The following is a 14033-nucleotide window of genomic DNA, read 5'->3' as shown; positions in this document are numbered from 1 at the left end:
AGCCTTCACATAATGAATCCTTAATGCTTTAGAACTTCAATCACACCTTACTTATTTGCACTCAGAAATAGTTTCAGCATCTTGTACTGTATTTAACTTTCTAGGCTTTAGTATTTTAAATATAGATAGCATGTATAAAACTCTGTAATTACTTTTTTCCTCTGCAGAATTTCTCAGCTCCTGTCTTTTGCTACAACTCTCTGTTCTCAAGAATCTTCTACATTGGGACTTCCAGATTTTCCGTTAGACAGCTTATCGGCTGCAGTTCAGATTTTGGTATGTGCGTACACATGTGCTGTGAAACTGTATGGGCTTAAAATTTTTCAAAATTAGATCTGGATTATTCGTGCTGTTCGAAGAAGATTAACATGAACATTTAAAAAATAAACCCAAAAAAACTAAGGATGGTTTGAAGGAGAAAAGCCCCGTCAGATGTCTCTGGATGATAATTTAACCAAGTATATAGCACAATACTGAAGGACAAAGTATGGAATGACACAAGATTTGTGATGTGATTAAATGGATCTTAGTGCTCAAAATAATGGTTTTTATTCTGCTAAATCATCTTACCTGACTTCAATGGCATCTACAGGTTACCTGATGACACTGAGGTAGTCACTGGAGAAAAATAAAAAGCACAGCCTAAAAGTGCCTCTGACTTAATGGTATGCATGTAAATCAGATTGATTGCATTACAAAGACACCTATTACTCTCCATTGACACCTAAAATCAACAAAAAAACCCAACTATTCAAATGTGGGTATAGGAGACAGTTAAGTTGTATAAGATGAAGTCTACATTAGGTCTTTGGGTTGGCTGGTGGATTTAGAATAAACATAGACATAGAGGGTTACCTGAAGATGCAGGTTGTGCACAGTTGAAGATGCAATACTTCCTGACAGCTGCAATCCATAGGGAAATATAACAACTGTGCACTTGCTGAGTTCACAGTGGCAGATCAGGTAGGTCAGGACTAAAGCTGTGTCAGTCTTTCTGCTTTCCCTGACAGGCTTTTGTCCCTTGGACTTTATAATTATATGGTAAAAAGTCAAAGTAAAATCAGAAGGTGCTTCCTGAAGGAGGTCAGGAAGATGAGATCTGTATGAAGAGAGAGAGGGACTGGTGCCCTTTTGCATGTGGGAGGATGTGATCAACCCAAGAGGGTAAAATATCAGGACAGCTTCTCAAACCCTCTCTCCAAGGTGCAGGTGTCTGTAAAAAGGGCTCAGGATAATTCTCTGTTGTGCCTCCTGTGCAATCATTTTACCTATGGTGCTGCTCAATGGCAGATTACTTCTACATATTTTATTGGATTATATACATTAAACCATACCAATTACTTGTGTTACCGTGGTGCTCAGTCCCCTTAGTTGTGCTGGATACTGGCAGACATAATTTTTTTTCTGAATTTGTGATACTACATCAGATGTTAAGAAGTGATTAAAATTCAAGTTCAGAGAAATGAAACGGTATTCGGAGGGCTTTAGAAAAGACGCACATGTTGGATTTTAAAATAAATTGCAACTTTATTCTTTGAGCCCTGTAGTGAAAAATTATTTTTAAATGAATGCCAGATGGCTTTCAGAGTAATGGAAAGAAAATGAGCCCTAAGCTATTATCTAAACTGTGGAATGAAGGAAGCATTTTATTTTACATTAGAGAACGTGAAGTGTTATCATTGTATGACAGTGTCTTTTTTAGGTAGACAAGGACTGTTTCTTTTAGAATTAGTTTTAATCACTTGGTTTCCTAAGCCAAGTGTTCTCAGAGGTTCTAGCTATAGCATTTTTCCTTCGCATACTGGGTCGCTGCCATCCTCTACTTCTATCTTGGTTGATTTAACTGTTTAAAAGTGTGGAGGGAATGCGTTGTAATGACCATCTTCTTGTCTTCTATCATGGATTTACACAGTCCCAAAATGTATTTCTTGGGTCAAAAACTCCTGCCTGATGAAAAGGAGAATTTTTAATAGGGTGCTGTTCTGAAGAGGCTAATTTCATATACGCCATTGTAATTAGTATTAATTTGAGATAATGTGGACAAATTATAAGTTGTGTCTTTATATATAGACAGAGGGCTTTTAAAATGCAATAAAGGGCTCCCTGATCCTTTAAGCAGTACATCTACTACAGTGTCTTAAATGGTTTATTTTTACTGATCTTTTTTTAATATGGAACATTATAAATAGTATTACTGATTATATGTATGAATTGAATTATGCATTTCATAAAATATGCATCTCCTGCTTTCATTTCTAAACAACTCTTCTTTCAGTTTGGTGCCTATGTAAATTAAAGAGTATAGCTGAAAATCAGTTGATTTTATTTGAATTACATTATTTACTTTTAACTTACTTTGATGAAGGCTTAAAAAAGTAGTGCCAGTCCATTGACGGTTTTTCAGTAGTGGTACACACAAGCAGTCCTTAAAAATTTGCGAGGCTTGTAAACCAACCAATCAAGCAGTACTTTAGGGGTTTTGAAACACTTTTTTCCCTCATGAAAGGCTTTATGTATATGTTTCTTGAGTATTCCTAAATGCACTTCCATTTCTTTCTCTGTTACTGGGGAAAAATAATTGAATCTTTGTCTGGTTCAGGCAGCAACTGACAGAAGAGTTAGTATTTAAAACTAACAAGGAGATAGTATAAAAAAAACCCCAAAAGTGGTTTTCAATCGTGTGTAGAAAGCATACTTAGTAACTCATTTCAAAACAAAACAATGTTGATCAAACCGTTCAGAAATTTCTAGGAATTGATTTAAGTAGAATCTGTACAATGTAATAGAATCTAAAATAAATACTAGAAATTGCTGTGAACGAAACGATCATCATTGTAATACAGATTTCTTGTCATATTGATTCTTTTCTAATATTACTATGAAACTCAGCTACCTGCAGTGGGATTTGTCTCTCCTGACCTTAAATGTCTTTAGGTTGCAGTCATTGTAGCTTCCGTTTATGCAGGGGAAATAAAGTAAATTTTAGGATATAGTTCTTCTAATCTACTTTAGACATTTGTATTATAATTATTTGCACCTGAGAAGTGTCTGTTCTGGTATTCGATTGAATACTGCATGTAATGGTCATTTGTATATTGCCCTTACAGTTTTATTTTAAGTTCAGTGCTATATAAGATTTTTCAGGTTAATAGTTGGATGATCGAATGAGCCAATCGGGTTTTTTTAATTTGTATTTTTTAATTTGAATTAGGATACCTTTCCTATGATGTCAGTCCAGCATATTATTGACCGGCTTTACCCCTATAATGTTTTCCTCGGAAAGGAAGGCAAGACTGCAGTCAAAGACGCGTTAAAAGTAAGTATCGCACATATATATATATATTATAATTCCAGGGAGTGATGGATTATGACAGTAGTTCTGACTAATGTTACTTCACTACTTCTGCAAAAAAACCCCAAACTCTCAAGTAAACTAAATGGTACATTATTTCTGATGCTAAAACAGGATTTTAAAAGCAAATTTAATAAGCTAGTAGATTTCATTATAGGGAAAGCTGAAACCTCTATGTTCTGTAGAATATTTAGTCCTCCGTTCAAGACTACAGAAAAACTCTAATTATATAAGTGGGTAATTAACTTGGAAGAAGCTACTTACGTGGTTAAGGTAGTGAAAAGCTTAAAAAATACCTCGGGCATTTGACTTTTAAGAGGAGGTACTAAAATGACAATAGAGATCACATGCACAAAATACATTCAGTATAGCATGATTATAGACTGTATTAGTCTCTGGTTTTGGTCTGTGTTAACCTTTTGTTGCTTGTTGTTGGTCAGATATGTTTTGTTGTTTTGTCCGTGTTTAATAATAGCTTATAAAGCCTATAATTATGCTGGGTTATTCCATTTATCCTTTTAAAACTTTAGCACAGTGCTGGCTTGCTTTCATTTTTGAGTGTGTTGGAGGAGTTATGTATGTTTTTGAAAATTAACATTCAAGACCTAGAGCGTCTTACCCAGCTCTTTCAGACCTGAAAAATAAAAGTCATTTGTATGTGCATACTTAGAAATAACCAACGTTGTAGCTGGTGAATATTTGTTTTTCCTAAAACCAAGCCTATGTGTCAGGGAAACATTTGTAGACCATCCCTGCTGTTGCCTTCCATATACTGCCTTTTTGCATTGCAACTCAGCCCTGTATTCCCTGTTTAACCAGTCTGGTCTCCTACTTGTCTTCCTGAGTTTTGATATGGACGGTCCTCGCATTTGAAGGAGGTTTTCCTGAATGACCTGCTAGCTTTCATGAACCTTCAAAGCTGCCTCCTGTTGGGTCCTACCTGCCACTTCCCTGAAGAAGGCAATCTTGCCTGAAATCCAGGATCTGTAGTTGATGTTACTTGCCTTCATCACTCCCCTTCAGGATTTTGAACTCCATTATTTCATGGTTGCTAACAGCCAAGGATGTCCTTGATTGCCACATCCACAACCGATTGCTCCTTGTTTGTGAATAGCAGGAGTTGTCTGTGCATTCGCCCCTGCCTAGCCAGTCCAGCGCCTGTGTCGAGACGTTATTCCAGGAAGCTTCAGATATCTAGATTGATTGTGTCATGCTGTGTTTGCGCTTCCATCACATGTCAGGGTGACTGCAGTTGCCCGTAAGAACCATTTCAAGGTGGAAATACAGACTTCTATCTGTTAACAGAGCAGTAACAGTCACTTCTGTTCTTAATATGCCTTTATTTTAAATCCTTTGTGTCATTTCGTTTCCCCTGTCAGTTACAGGTGGTGAATGTCTTTATGTTCAGTACCATCAGCTTCCACCATTTTCCATTTTTTTTATTTAATTTTATGTGATGTGCATGCTTTTTCTTCATGTGTAAGATTTGACTAGTAAAATCTTCTTTCTCAATGATTATCTACTTTTAAATACCTCCCTATCATTTACATTTTTCTGTGTTTATTTTCTTTTTTTTTTTTATACTGTTCCTCTTCACTACTTATACGAACTTGTCCTATTATGTCACCAAGTACATTTACAACTCCCTGAAAGGAGGTTGTAGCGAGGAGGGTGTCGGTCTCCTCTCCCAAGTAACAAGCGATAGGACAAGAGGGAACAGCCTCAAGTTGCACCAGGGGAGGTTTAGGATGGATATTAGGAAAAATTTCTTCACCAGAAGGGTTGTCAAGCATTGGAACAGGCTGCTCAGGGAAGTGGTGGAGTCACCATCCCTGGAGGTATTTAAAAGACGTGTAGGTGTGGTGCTGAGGGACATGGTTTAGTGGTAACATAGCAGTGTTGGGTTAATACTTGGACTTGGTGATTTTAAAGGTCTTTTCCAACCTAAATGATTCTGTGATTCTATATAATCCTGTTTGGAATTTTATTCTATTTGCACACAGCAAATCTTGTTAAGCAATGAACCTTAAGAAATATAGAAAATAACTGGTTGTACTGAGGAACTTCTGTTTATAATGGTATTTTAGTAATAGCAGTGCCTTAACTGTATTAAATATGGATAAGAAATATTTTTTTTTTCCGTTTGATAAGAAATGTGAAGGAAAGGAGTCTGGCAGAAACAAGGTGATTTCTTACTCTACCTTCCTACAGATTTCCAAAGAATGTCCAGCTAATTTTTGCCACTAATACTTCTCTCTGTGTGACAGAATATAGTTAGGAATTACTACAATACTGGTAGGTATTGAGAGTTGAAAAAATAAATACTTGAAGTGTATTTGCAATTGATGGGTTAACTTGTGTGAACTGAATCACTTCTTAATGTCTTCTTAACATTTGAAGTTTCTACACTTCGGAAACCATCAATTTCTATTCTAATTCTTAAAGAAGAACTTAAAACTTAGAAGACCTTGCAAAGGAAAGTATGAATTATGGGCTTTATAATTATTCTGTAATCATGAAATCATGTAATCATGAAATATTGGCATAACAAATTATTTTGACAGATGAACATATGAAATATGATTACAAAAATTAAGATTTTATTTAAGCTTTTTCTCTAGAAGATTTAGATATGGAGAAATCACTGCTTTCAAGGAAAATAGCCTCCAGTTAAACATTCCCAAACAATAAGCTTAAGCACATATGATGTCTCCCACAGTATTGAAGTTTTCTGTCCTGTATACTATTGATAGGCATTTATAAAACTGGTCACCTTCATTTAGGGTGTTTGATGGTTCATAAGGGACTCCAGCTGTTCTCTGCTTATTTCTTCATTGTTCCATAAGCTTTTAGTATTTTACTTCAGATTCATCAGAGATTTTGGGTTTGCTTTTTTAATCCTCACATGCCTTTTGTGTGCCTTTTTCCCGCAGTGTTAGAAAAATCTACTTTTTTTTTTTAAACCTTCTAATCAAGAGAATCTTCCCATCAGTTTTCAGGAACAACATATAGATCAGATTTGTCTTAATAAATGAGCAAGTCCCTGTCATCCTACTATCCAAGTGTTTAGTTTTGCTTTAAGACTCTTCTAGAATTTTTCGTCGTTTTTTTCATGCCGCGATTAATTATGTGCTTACTATCTTGATCTTCTATCAAATAAAAGCTTGTTTGTTCCCTTTGACTCATTTTTGTATTATTTGCACCCCCACTTTAAACTTAGCTGAACTCATCTTTGAAAACTGTTTCCCTGCTTTGTGATATGGAATCTTCAGATTACATGGGCACTCTCTCATAGAGAGTGGGCTAATAGTTCAGAGAACTGGAATCTTCTTTCTTGTCTAGACAATTCTGTTCGCTTCTAAGATGTTTCTGTTGCAAACATTGGCCTCAGAAAGGATTTGTTTCCCTTTTATTCCCCCCAAAGTAATTTATAATCTTTGAGGGTTTGCATTAATGAATGCCTTTAGTGCCAATACATACCATTGTAGCGGAATCTGTCCGTCAGACTTCATCTATGTATCTTGTTTTGCAGTTGCAGGTCATATTTCACTTCTTGTGAAGCAGTTCAGTCCTCTTGTTTCTTGAAAAATTCTCTTCCCTTCCCATGCAGAAAATCTTCAAGAAAGATCAGTTGCTTTTGGATGCCTCTTTTGGATAGCTTAGCTGTCTTGTGGGTTTGGCAGAGTGGTTATCTGCTAATACATCTCATTTAATCTCTGTTCCTTTGACCAACTGGATCACCAGCGTATTCTTTGCAGTTTCCATGCTGAGACACTACTGATCATTAGATACTTCCAAGTGGTCAGAATTCCTTCCCTTCCTATTTTACAGTTTTTTTACAACCTTTTCTCATGTGTTACTAGGCATGCAGTATGTGGCCTGCTGATTATGGACTGCCAAACCTCTTCCCTTGTTTTTGGTGTCTAGTCTTTTCTTTTTTCTTTCCTCTTGAGTCTGAGGCAATGAGGCTGCCCACTTCTAGCTCTCCAAGCATCTCCCAAATTTTCTGCTACTGAATGTGCTCAATAGTTGCCCTTTCAAGCCACAAATATTTTTTCCTTTGCAGCTATCAACTTGGACTTTGTATAGAGGAAGTTGCTTCTGGCTCAGGCCATGTTTAAGTATGTTTAATGGGTTGTATATCCACTTCATGCCACCCTCTAATTCCATATCTAGCTATCATAATTCTAAATAAAGAGTTGCATCAGAGAGATCTGTCTTACTCTGAAAGCCACAAATGGTTTTCTTGTTTGACCAGATATAAGTGTGCTACCTTGTTGAATTACTAAATTATCCAGTTCAGCAGCATCTCCATGCTTACATGTGATGAATTCAAATTGCATAAATTCAGTAAGGATCTGCACAGAGATAGACAGTCCTCTTTCACTGTCCTAATTTGGGGTGTAAAAGGCTATCTGGAGGACCCTCAACAACAGGGAAAAAACCACAAACCAAACAAACCAAAAAACCACCTTAAATATTTTAGACTCCCAAGACCTTCATCTACAAGGTGTGCTGCTGCTGTATCCAAATCTTCCTTGTTTGCTACATAGGCTGCTGGTGTACATAATCTTCTTGCACGCTCATAGTTATTTTCTTCTGTTGGTATCCGAATAACGGATTTTAGTGTACAAGCAGTTTGCAATTTTGTGTACGAGCAGCTTAGGCCCTATCCAAGATGCCATTGACTTAGTAAGTATATTACAATTTGCTAATGAACATAAGAGTGAGAACATCTGCAGTTCATTTCACAGAATCATAGTTGGAGCATTTCTTAGAATCATAGTTTGAGATACTACTCAGTAGGCATTCCTGTCCTCTGTTGTTGTTTAAATGTGTAATGGTATCTGAAGTGGACTCAGCTGTTACAATAAGAATATAATTTGGTGCAGTCCTTTACTAAAGCTCATTTATCTTAAATTCACGTCTAAACATGAAATTTTTGAAGGCTTTTGTTCCAGAATGGGAATTTACAAAGTGATGAAGAGCCAAAGCATTTGGATGAATGCATCTCAGTTTTCTTTCTAAACTTTAATAGATGGTGCTCTGAATCCTAGTAGTAATAAAGCTACATGCTTTTTAAGAATTATTTTACATTTGTGACATCTGTTTAAAAAACCCTTTTTTTTCTAAGAATTATAAGGAGTTGCATAATACTCCTTTTCCTCTTGTTTACTCAGCTTTCACTCTATTGAATAAAGTGGCTCTATGGTTTCAGTAATTTCAGTTAGTGGCATTTTTTGTACATAAACCCCCTGATATGACTTCCCCTTCTCCGACAAAATAGAATTTTTACAGGATTTTTTAAATGGTTTTCATGCTTTCTATATACAGCATAAAATAGTGTGTAATGCTCAAAAGAGGATTGGGAAGACAAATGTCCTGGTTTTTTTGTCCTTAATATACCCAGAAGATGCTGAAGGCTTAATTTGTACAGGTTGTCCTCAATTTTCATTGTACAATAAAGCTGTGGAGCTAAGTAAACATAATGTTTGATGGCTGTTTTTATTGGTAGCCAGATGTTTAAATCTGCAATTGGTTATAATGACCTGCAGAGACAGGTGATCTATTATTACACATGCTAAAGGCCATCATCCGTTTTCTCTTATTATTTTGGTCTGTCAGGCTAAGACTTGTCATAGTCACTGTATGACATTTTCACTTTACATCTGTACTACAGTCAGAATAAGTAGATGGTATATGCTATTTTTGCTTTTGTTTTAAATGTAAAATATATAGTCTGTTGAGAATGTGGACGTATGTATATGAAGTAAAAGTTGAAGTAAATGGATTTAGGACTTCACAAGCAATTAATCTTGAATATGCTTCTGGCCTTGTTTTCAGAAGGAACAGTTTTAAAAAACAGAAAGCTGTATTTAATAATTAATTTTCCCCACCTCCTAATTCTACAGCGTTTTGAGCTTCAAGATTCAGAAAGCCACTTGCTTCCCAGAAGGATTACAAAAGTAGAAAGTGTACATGGAAACAAACCCTTCAAGGCTGATGTAACTGTCCAGATTGGTAAAAAAGAAGTGACATTCCAGGTATGAATTTATATATTCATCAAACTATATGTGGTTTTAGATATCACTAACTTTCTTTCATTTCATCAAGAATTTGACACTTATATTTAACACTAAAAATCATTTGCATTGAATATTTTTTGTAAGAGTAACACATAATATTTATTAGAAAAACATTTAGGTACTGAAATGTTACAGATACACAAGATTTTATTTCTAGATAAACTCATACTTTGCTACATGTGATTCATTTAAGTTTATTGTGTTAAAAGAAATGCTAAAGAATGGATGAAAGAAAAGCCCATAAATTTCCTATTTTTTTATTGGATTAGCAGAGAGTACTTGTGATACTCTTGGTGCTGCTTTCCCTTTTTCTTTTAATAAAAACAATAGTCTGTCTACACTTAAAATAAAATCTAATGAGTGCTTGGTAATGTTCCGACACAGGATGTTGGGAAAATAGAACAAAAGTAATCACATCAAACATGATTAGTTTGAGTTTCTTCCAATGAAGTTTATGACCTGCTAGGTGGTGAAATCAGGTCTTATTCAGGAAACAGATGGTGATCTGAGAATTTTAAGTTAATGTTGAATTTGGAGAGTCTAGAGAGTCTGTAAAGAAGGTGAATTAGTGGGAGTCAGAGAAAGATCATATTAACATCGGTGAATCATAGAATAGTTTGGGTGGGAAGGGAACTTTAAAGGTCATCTAGACCCCCCTGCAATGAACAGGGACATCTTCAACTAGATCAGGTTGCTCAGAGCCCCGTCCAACATGACCTTCAATATTTCCAGGGATGGGGCATCTACCACCTCCCTGGGCAACCTGTGCTGGCGTTTCACCACCCTCATCATAAAACATTTCTTCCTTCTCTCTAGTCTAAATCTTCCCTCTTGTAATTCAAAGCCGTTACCCCTCATCCTATTGCAACAGGCCCTGCTAAAAAGTTTGTCCCCATCTTTCTTACAGGCCCCCTTTAAGTACTGAAAGGCAGCAATAAGGTCTCCCCAGAACCTTCTCTTCTCCAGACTGAACAACTCCAACTCTCTCAGCCTGTCCTCAGAGGAGACGTTCTCCAGCCCTCTGATCATTTTTGTGGCCCTCCTCTGGACCTGCTCCAACAGGTCCATGTCCTTCTTATTTTGAGGGCCCCAGGGCTGGACACAGTGCTCCAGGTGGGGTCTCACCAGAGCAGAGTAGAGGGCCAGCATCACCTCCCTCAACCTGCTGGTCACGCTTCTTTTGTTGCAGCCTGGGATATGGCTGGCTTTCTCGGCTTTGAGAACACATTATTGGCTCATGTTGAGCTTGTCGTCCACCAGCACCCCTGAGTCCTTCGCAGCAGGGCTGCTGTCAGTGAAGAATATCCTCAGAGAGTTTGTACCATGACGAAGTGAAAAGGGGAACAGCAGCAAATAGGAATTTGTCAGAAAAATGTGAGTCTGTAGAGACCTGATTCAACTCTTTCTGAGGGGAAGATTTTTACTCTCGTTTGACATGCAGGTGATACCTTCTGAAAATACATCTGCAGAATGTCTTTTTGGGAACAGGAGGGCATAAGTAGTTCACAGATCAAACAGTTCTGAGAGTAGGATGGGAAGTGGAAATAAAGCAAGTGACTTAACGTGGGGAATAATTGAAACTCTCCAAAGTTCTAGTCAAAGCAGCTCCTTCAGATTTTCACAATACAAACTGATCTTCCTTCTCCATGTTCCTCTGATGAGCAATAAATATTGATGATTTTTGTATTTTATTTCTAGCACAAACAGCCTCAAGTTCTTTACAGGCCCCAATGCTGTAATCGAATTCATTCACATTTTGTTATTTTTTTTCAAGGAGGTTGTGAAAGAGGTTTTCCATTAGAAATTACATGATTTAATTTTTTTATTTTTTTTTTTAGTGAAAGATTTAGGTTTGATGGATGACAGTCATCAGCAAAGTATTACAATAGTTTTGGAGAAGTGTAATCCAGTCTCCACAAATCCTAGAGTTACAACAGTATAGCTTATTTAGAATTTTTGTATTTTTGTTTTTTTCCTGTAGGTTCCAGCTGGGACTGGGCCGTTAAGAAAGCATCCTCGATCAGATACTTTCATAAGGACTTCCAGTCATGATCAATTGCTGGCAGAAATGATGCAATCCCATATGGTTAAAGATATGTGTTTAATTGGAGGAAAAGTAAGCGCTTAAACTTCTTTTCTCCCTCCTTCCCCATGTTCCTTTAGAATGTAATCTAGTTCTTATTTTTCATCTCTTTAGGGCTGTGGCAAAACAGTTATTGCTAAGGAGTTTGCTGATATGCTGGGATACAGCATAGAACCCATCATGCTGTACCAGGTAAGTAAACTATCTGCTGATGATCATGCTTTAAATATGATCCAAAGTATAATACACAGATGTCGATTCTTTGTGTATTTTCTTTCTCTCAGTGATTTTAGAAGCTGTGAGATATGTTCATATACAGCTGCAGCTTTTAAAATCACTGATAATCACCGATATGGGTTAAAAAAAATACAGGATAGTGAAGATTTCAAAGATAGCAAATTTTTCTGATCCTTATTGAGCATTTTTTACTCTCTCTGTTAGAATAGTCATCTAAAATGTCTTCTTATTGTAGGTCTAAACAGAGGGAGTACTGTGCAGCAGTATAGATAGTACGATGTTATTACATATAAACTAGGCCTGATACGGCTTTCCTTTGATTTTATTAACTTCATTGTGAATGTGAAAGGGAGGTAATCTAAATTAAATGTAAGGAAAATAGTTTAACACAGTGGTCTTTCTCCTAGTCGCAGAGAAGTGACAACTCATTCTGTGGTTTGGCATGACTGAGTGTCATAAAGAAAACTTTGTCTTTTGTGTCTTCTCCTTTTTGAATTTTTTTTTTCCCCTTTTGAAGTATGTTTCCTGGCTGTAGGTCAGCGTGGTGACCGCTTGTAATTCATGCATGTTGAATGCCTCCGGAAGACCTTTTGTCTTCCCTTTATTTTGGTTGTCCGTATACTGTTCAATCTTATAATGGAATTCTCCATTATCAACACAATTTTTTTATTATTATGGAAGGCCCCAAGGTCTGTCATGCTTAACAGTGATCTCCAATAGTCAGTGGTCACTCAGTACGTGTTTGGAAAGAATTGTCAGTCTTAGATCTTAATACACTCCAGGCTCATACCTAACTGAACCTCACACCTCATGCCTGTAACCTAACTGAAAAATTACCAGATTAAAAAGTAGAATGAATTAATTTGCTAGCTTTTCACAGTAGGGATCACACATGGAAGGGGTGTTTTTCTCCATAACCTTGAGGAATGAAAACACTCAAATAGAATCTGAAGTCCAGAGTCTCCCATGACCTTGTGAGTCAAAATGCACCAAATACCACAGGATTTACAGCTGTAAGGGATAATTGGCAATGCTGCAGGGGAACACTAGCATCAGATTTAATACAATATATTGGTATTTCTTCCATCCCTTTGCTTGTTTAAATTTTTCCCATGAAGCATGGAGACCTCCAAAGGAAAAATGGCAGTGGCAGCTGATTTGGAAGCGCAGTGGCATGTGGTGAGACAGAGACGCTGACAGAAATGGGTGGTGAGGTTGAAGGGTTGAAACAGACAAAAAGTGAGGGAAAATAGAAAACAGAAATATTACTGATGATGAAAAAAGAAAGCCAGTCCATTTTGTGTTTTCTTGCATGATTGAGAACCTCCCCAGACAGGATCCCACTGCTTTTCCTTCCCACTGTGTGGCTTCAGCTGATATAAAGGCACAGACTCTGAAGTTGTGTCTGCATAGATGGAGTCAGACAGATGAATTGTGCCTTTTTTTTATGCTTTAACATGACCAGGTGTGAGCAGATCTGGGTCCCAAAGCTACATGGCCTCATCAGTGCAATGTTGCGTTCATAGTAGTACACCTGGATTCCCAGCAGCGCCTATTACCTTTTGTACAGTGGTATATTAAGATAAGTGTGTATTTTCTGAGCCAGAACTGAATGTGTCCATCTAGCCTGCATACTTTTCTCTGCACTTGTCACTGTAAACGTATTTTTAAATCATCCCAGGAAAATAACTTTTGTAGCTTGACAAACCTGCTGAAGGACAGGCACACCCTAGCCCTTATTTTGTTGCACGTAATACAGTATTGGGCACTCAGCAGCAAAATTAGCCAATTATTTGGTTAAAAACATGGCCGCTGTTTTTCAACATCCTACCTTTAATTAGTAGGGCTTCAACGAATAGGAGCAGAGGACTTCCTTTTTGGAGACACATGAGAAGAGCTGATAATTAAATTAGTTATTCAGCAAACATCTTTCTTTCAGAGGGGATCTGTAATGCCTACAGAAATGAAATCTAGGCCACGGGTTTGAAATATTTCCCACTGAAGCGAACCTTTCCTTTGGTTTCAGCAGGGTTTGACCAAGTTCAAAGGGCAGAGGGTTTTTATAGAGAGGCTTTTTGGCGATATCAAACAGTATCGCTAAGGCAAATAAATGACTGTTTCTGAGCTCGTTGTTCACTATAAATTCCTGTGTAGACAAGTCGAGGTAAGATCCATGTGTGTATCTATACATATAGATATTTACTATGTACAATATCTTACATAATCTCAAAAGTTTTTACCAGAAGCAGTGTATAAAAAAATGATTGAATGTAGC

General features: G+C 36.9%; 1 protein-coding gene across 2 annotated transcripts in view; it reads left to right on the top strand.

Moving 5' to 3' along the window:
* VWA8 (von Willebrand factor A domain containing 8) overlaps positions 1-14033 on the top strand; it is a 196166-nt gene that overhangs the window by 40712 nt on the left and 141421 nt on the right. For both annotated transcript variants that reach the window (XM_074564766.1, XM_074564775.1), the window contains 5 exons: positions 168-276; positions 3212-3316; positions 9265-9396; positions 11420-11554; positions 11636-11713. In XM_074564766.1, coding sequence (XP_074420867.1) covers positions 168-276; positions 3212-3316; positions 9265-9396; positions 11420-11554; positions 11636-11713 — 559 coding nt within the window. The remainder of the gene's footprint in view (positions 1-167; positions 277-3211; positions 3317-9264; positions 9397-11419; positions 11555-11635; positions 11714-14033) is intronic.

This window comes from Larus michahellis, chromosome 1 (genome assembly GCF_964199755.1).
Source record: "Larus michahellis chromosome 1, bLarMic1.1, whole genome shotgun sequence".
NCBI lineage: Eukaryota > Metazoa > Chordata > Aves > Charadriiformes > Laridae > Larus > Larus michahellis.
Note: the sequence above shows the minus strand (reverse complement) of the source record. Positions and strands in the feature narration are given on the sequence as shown.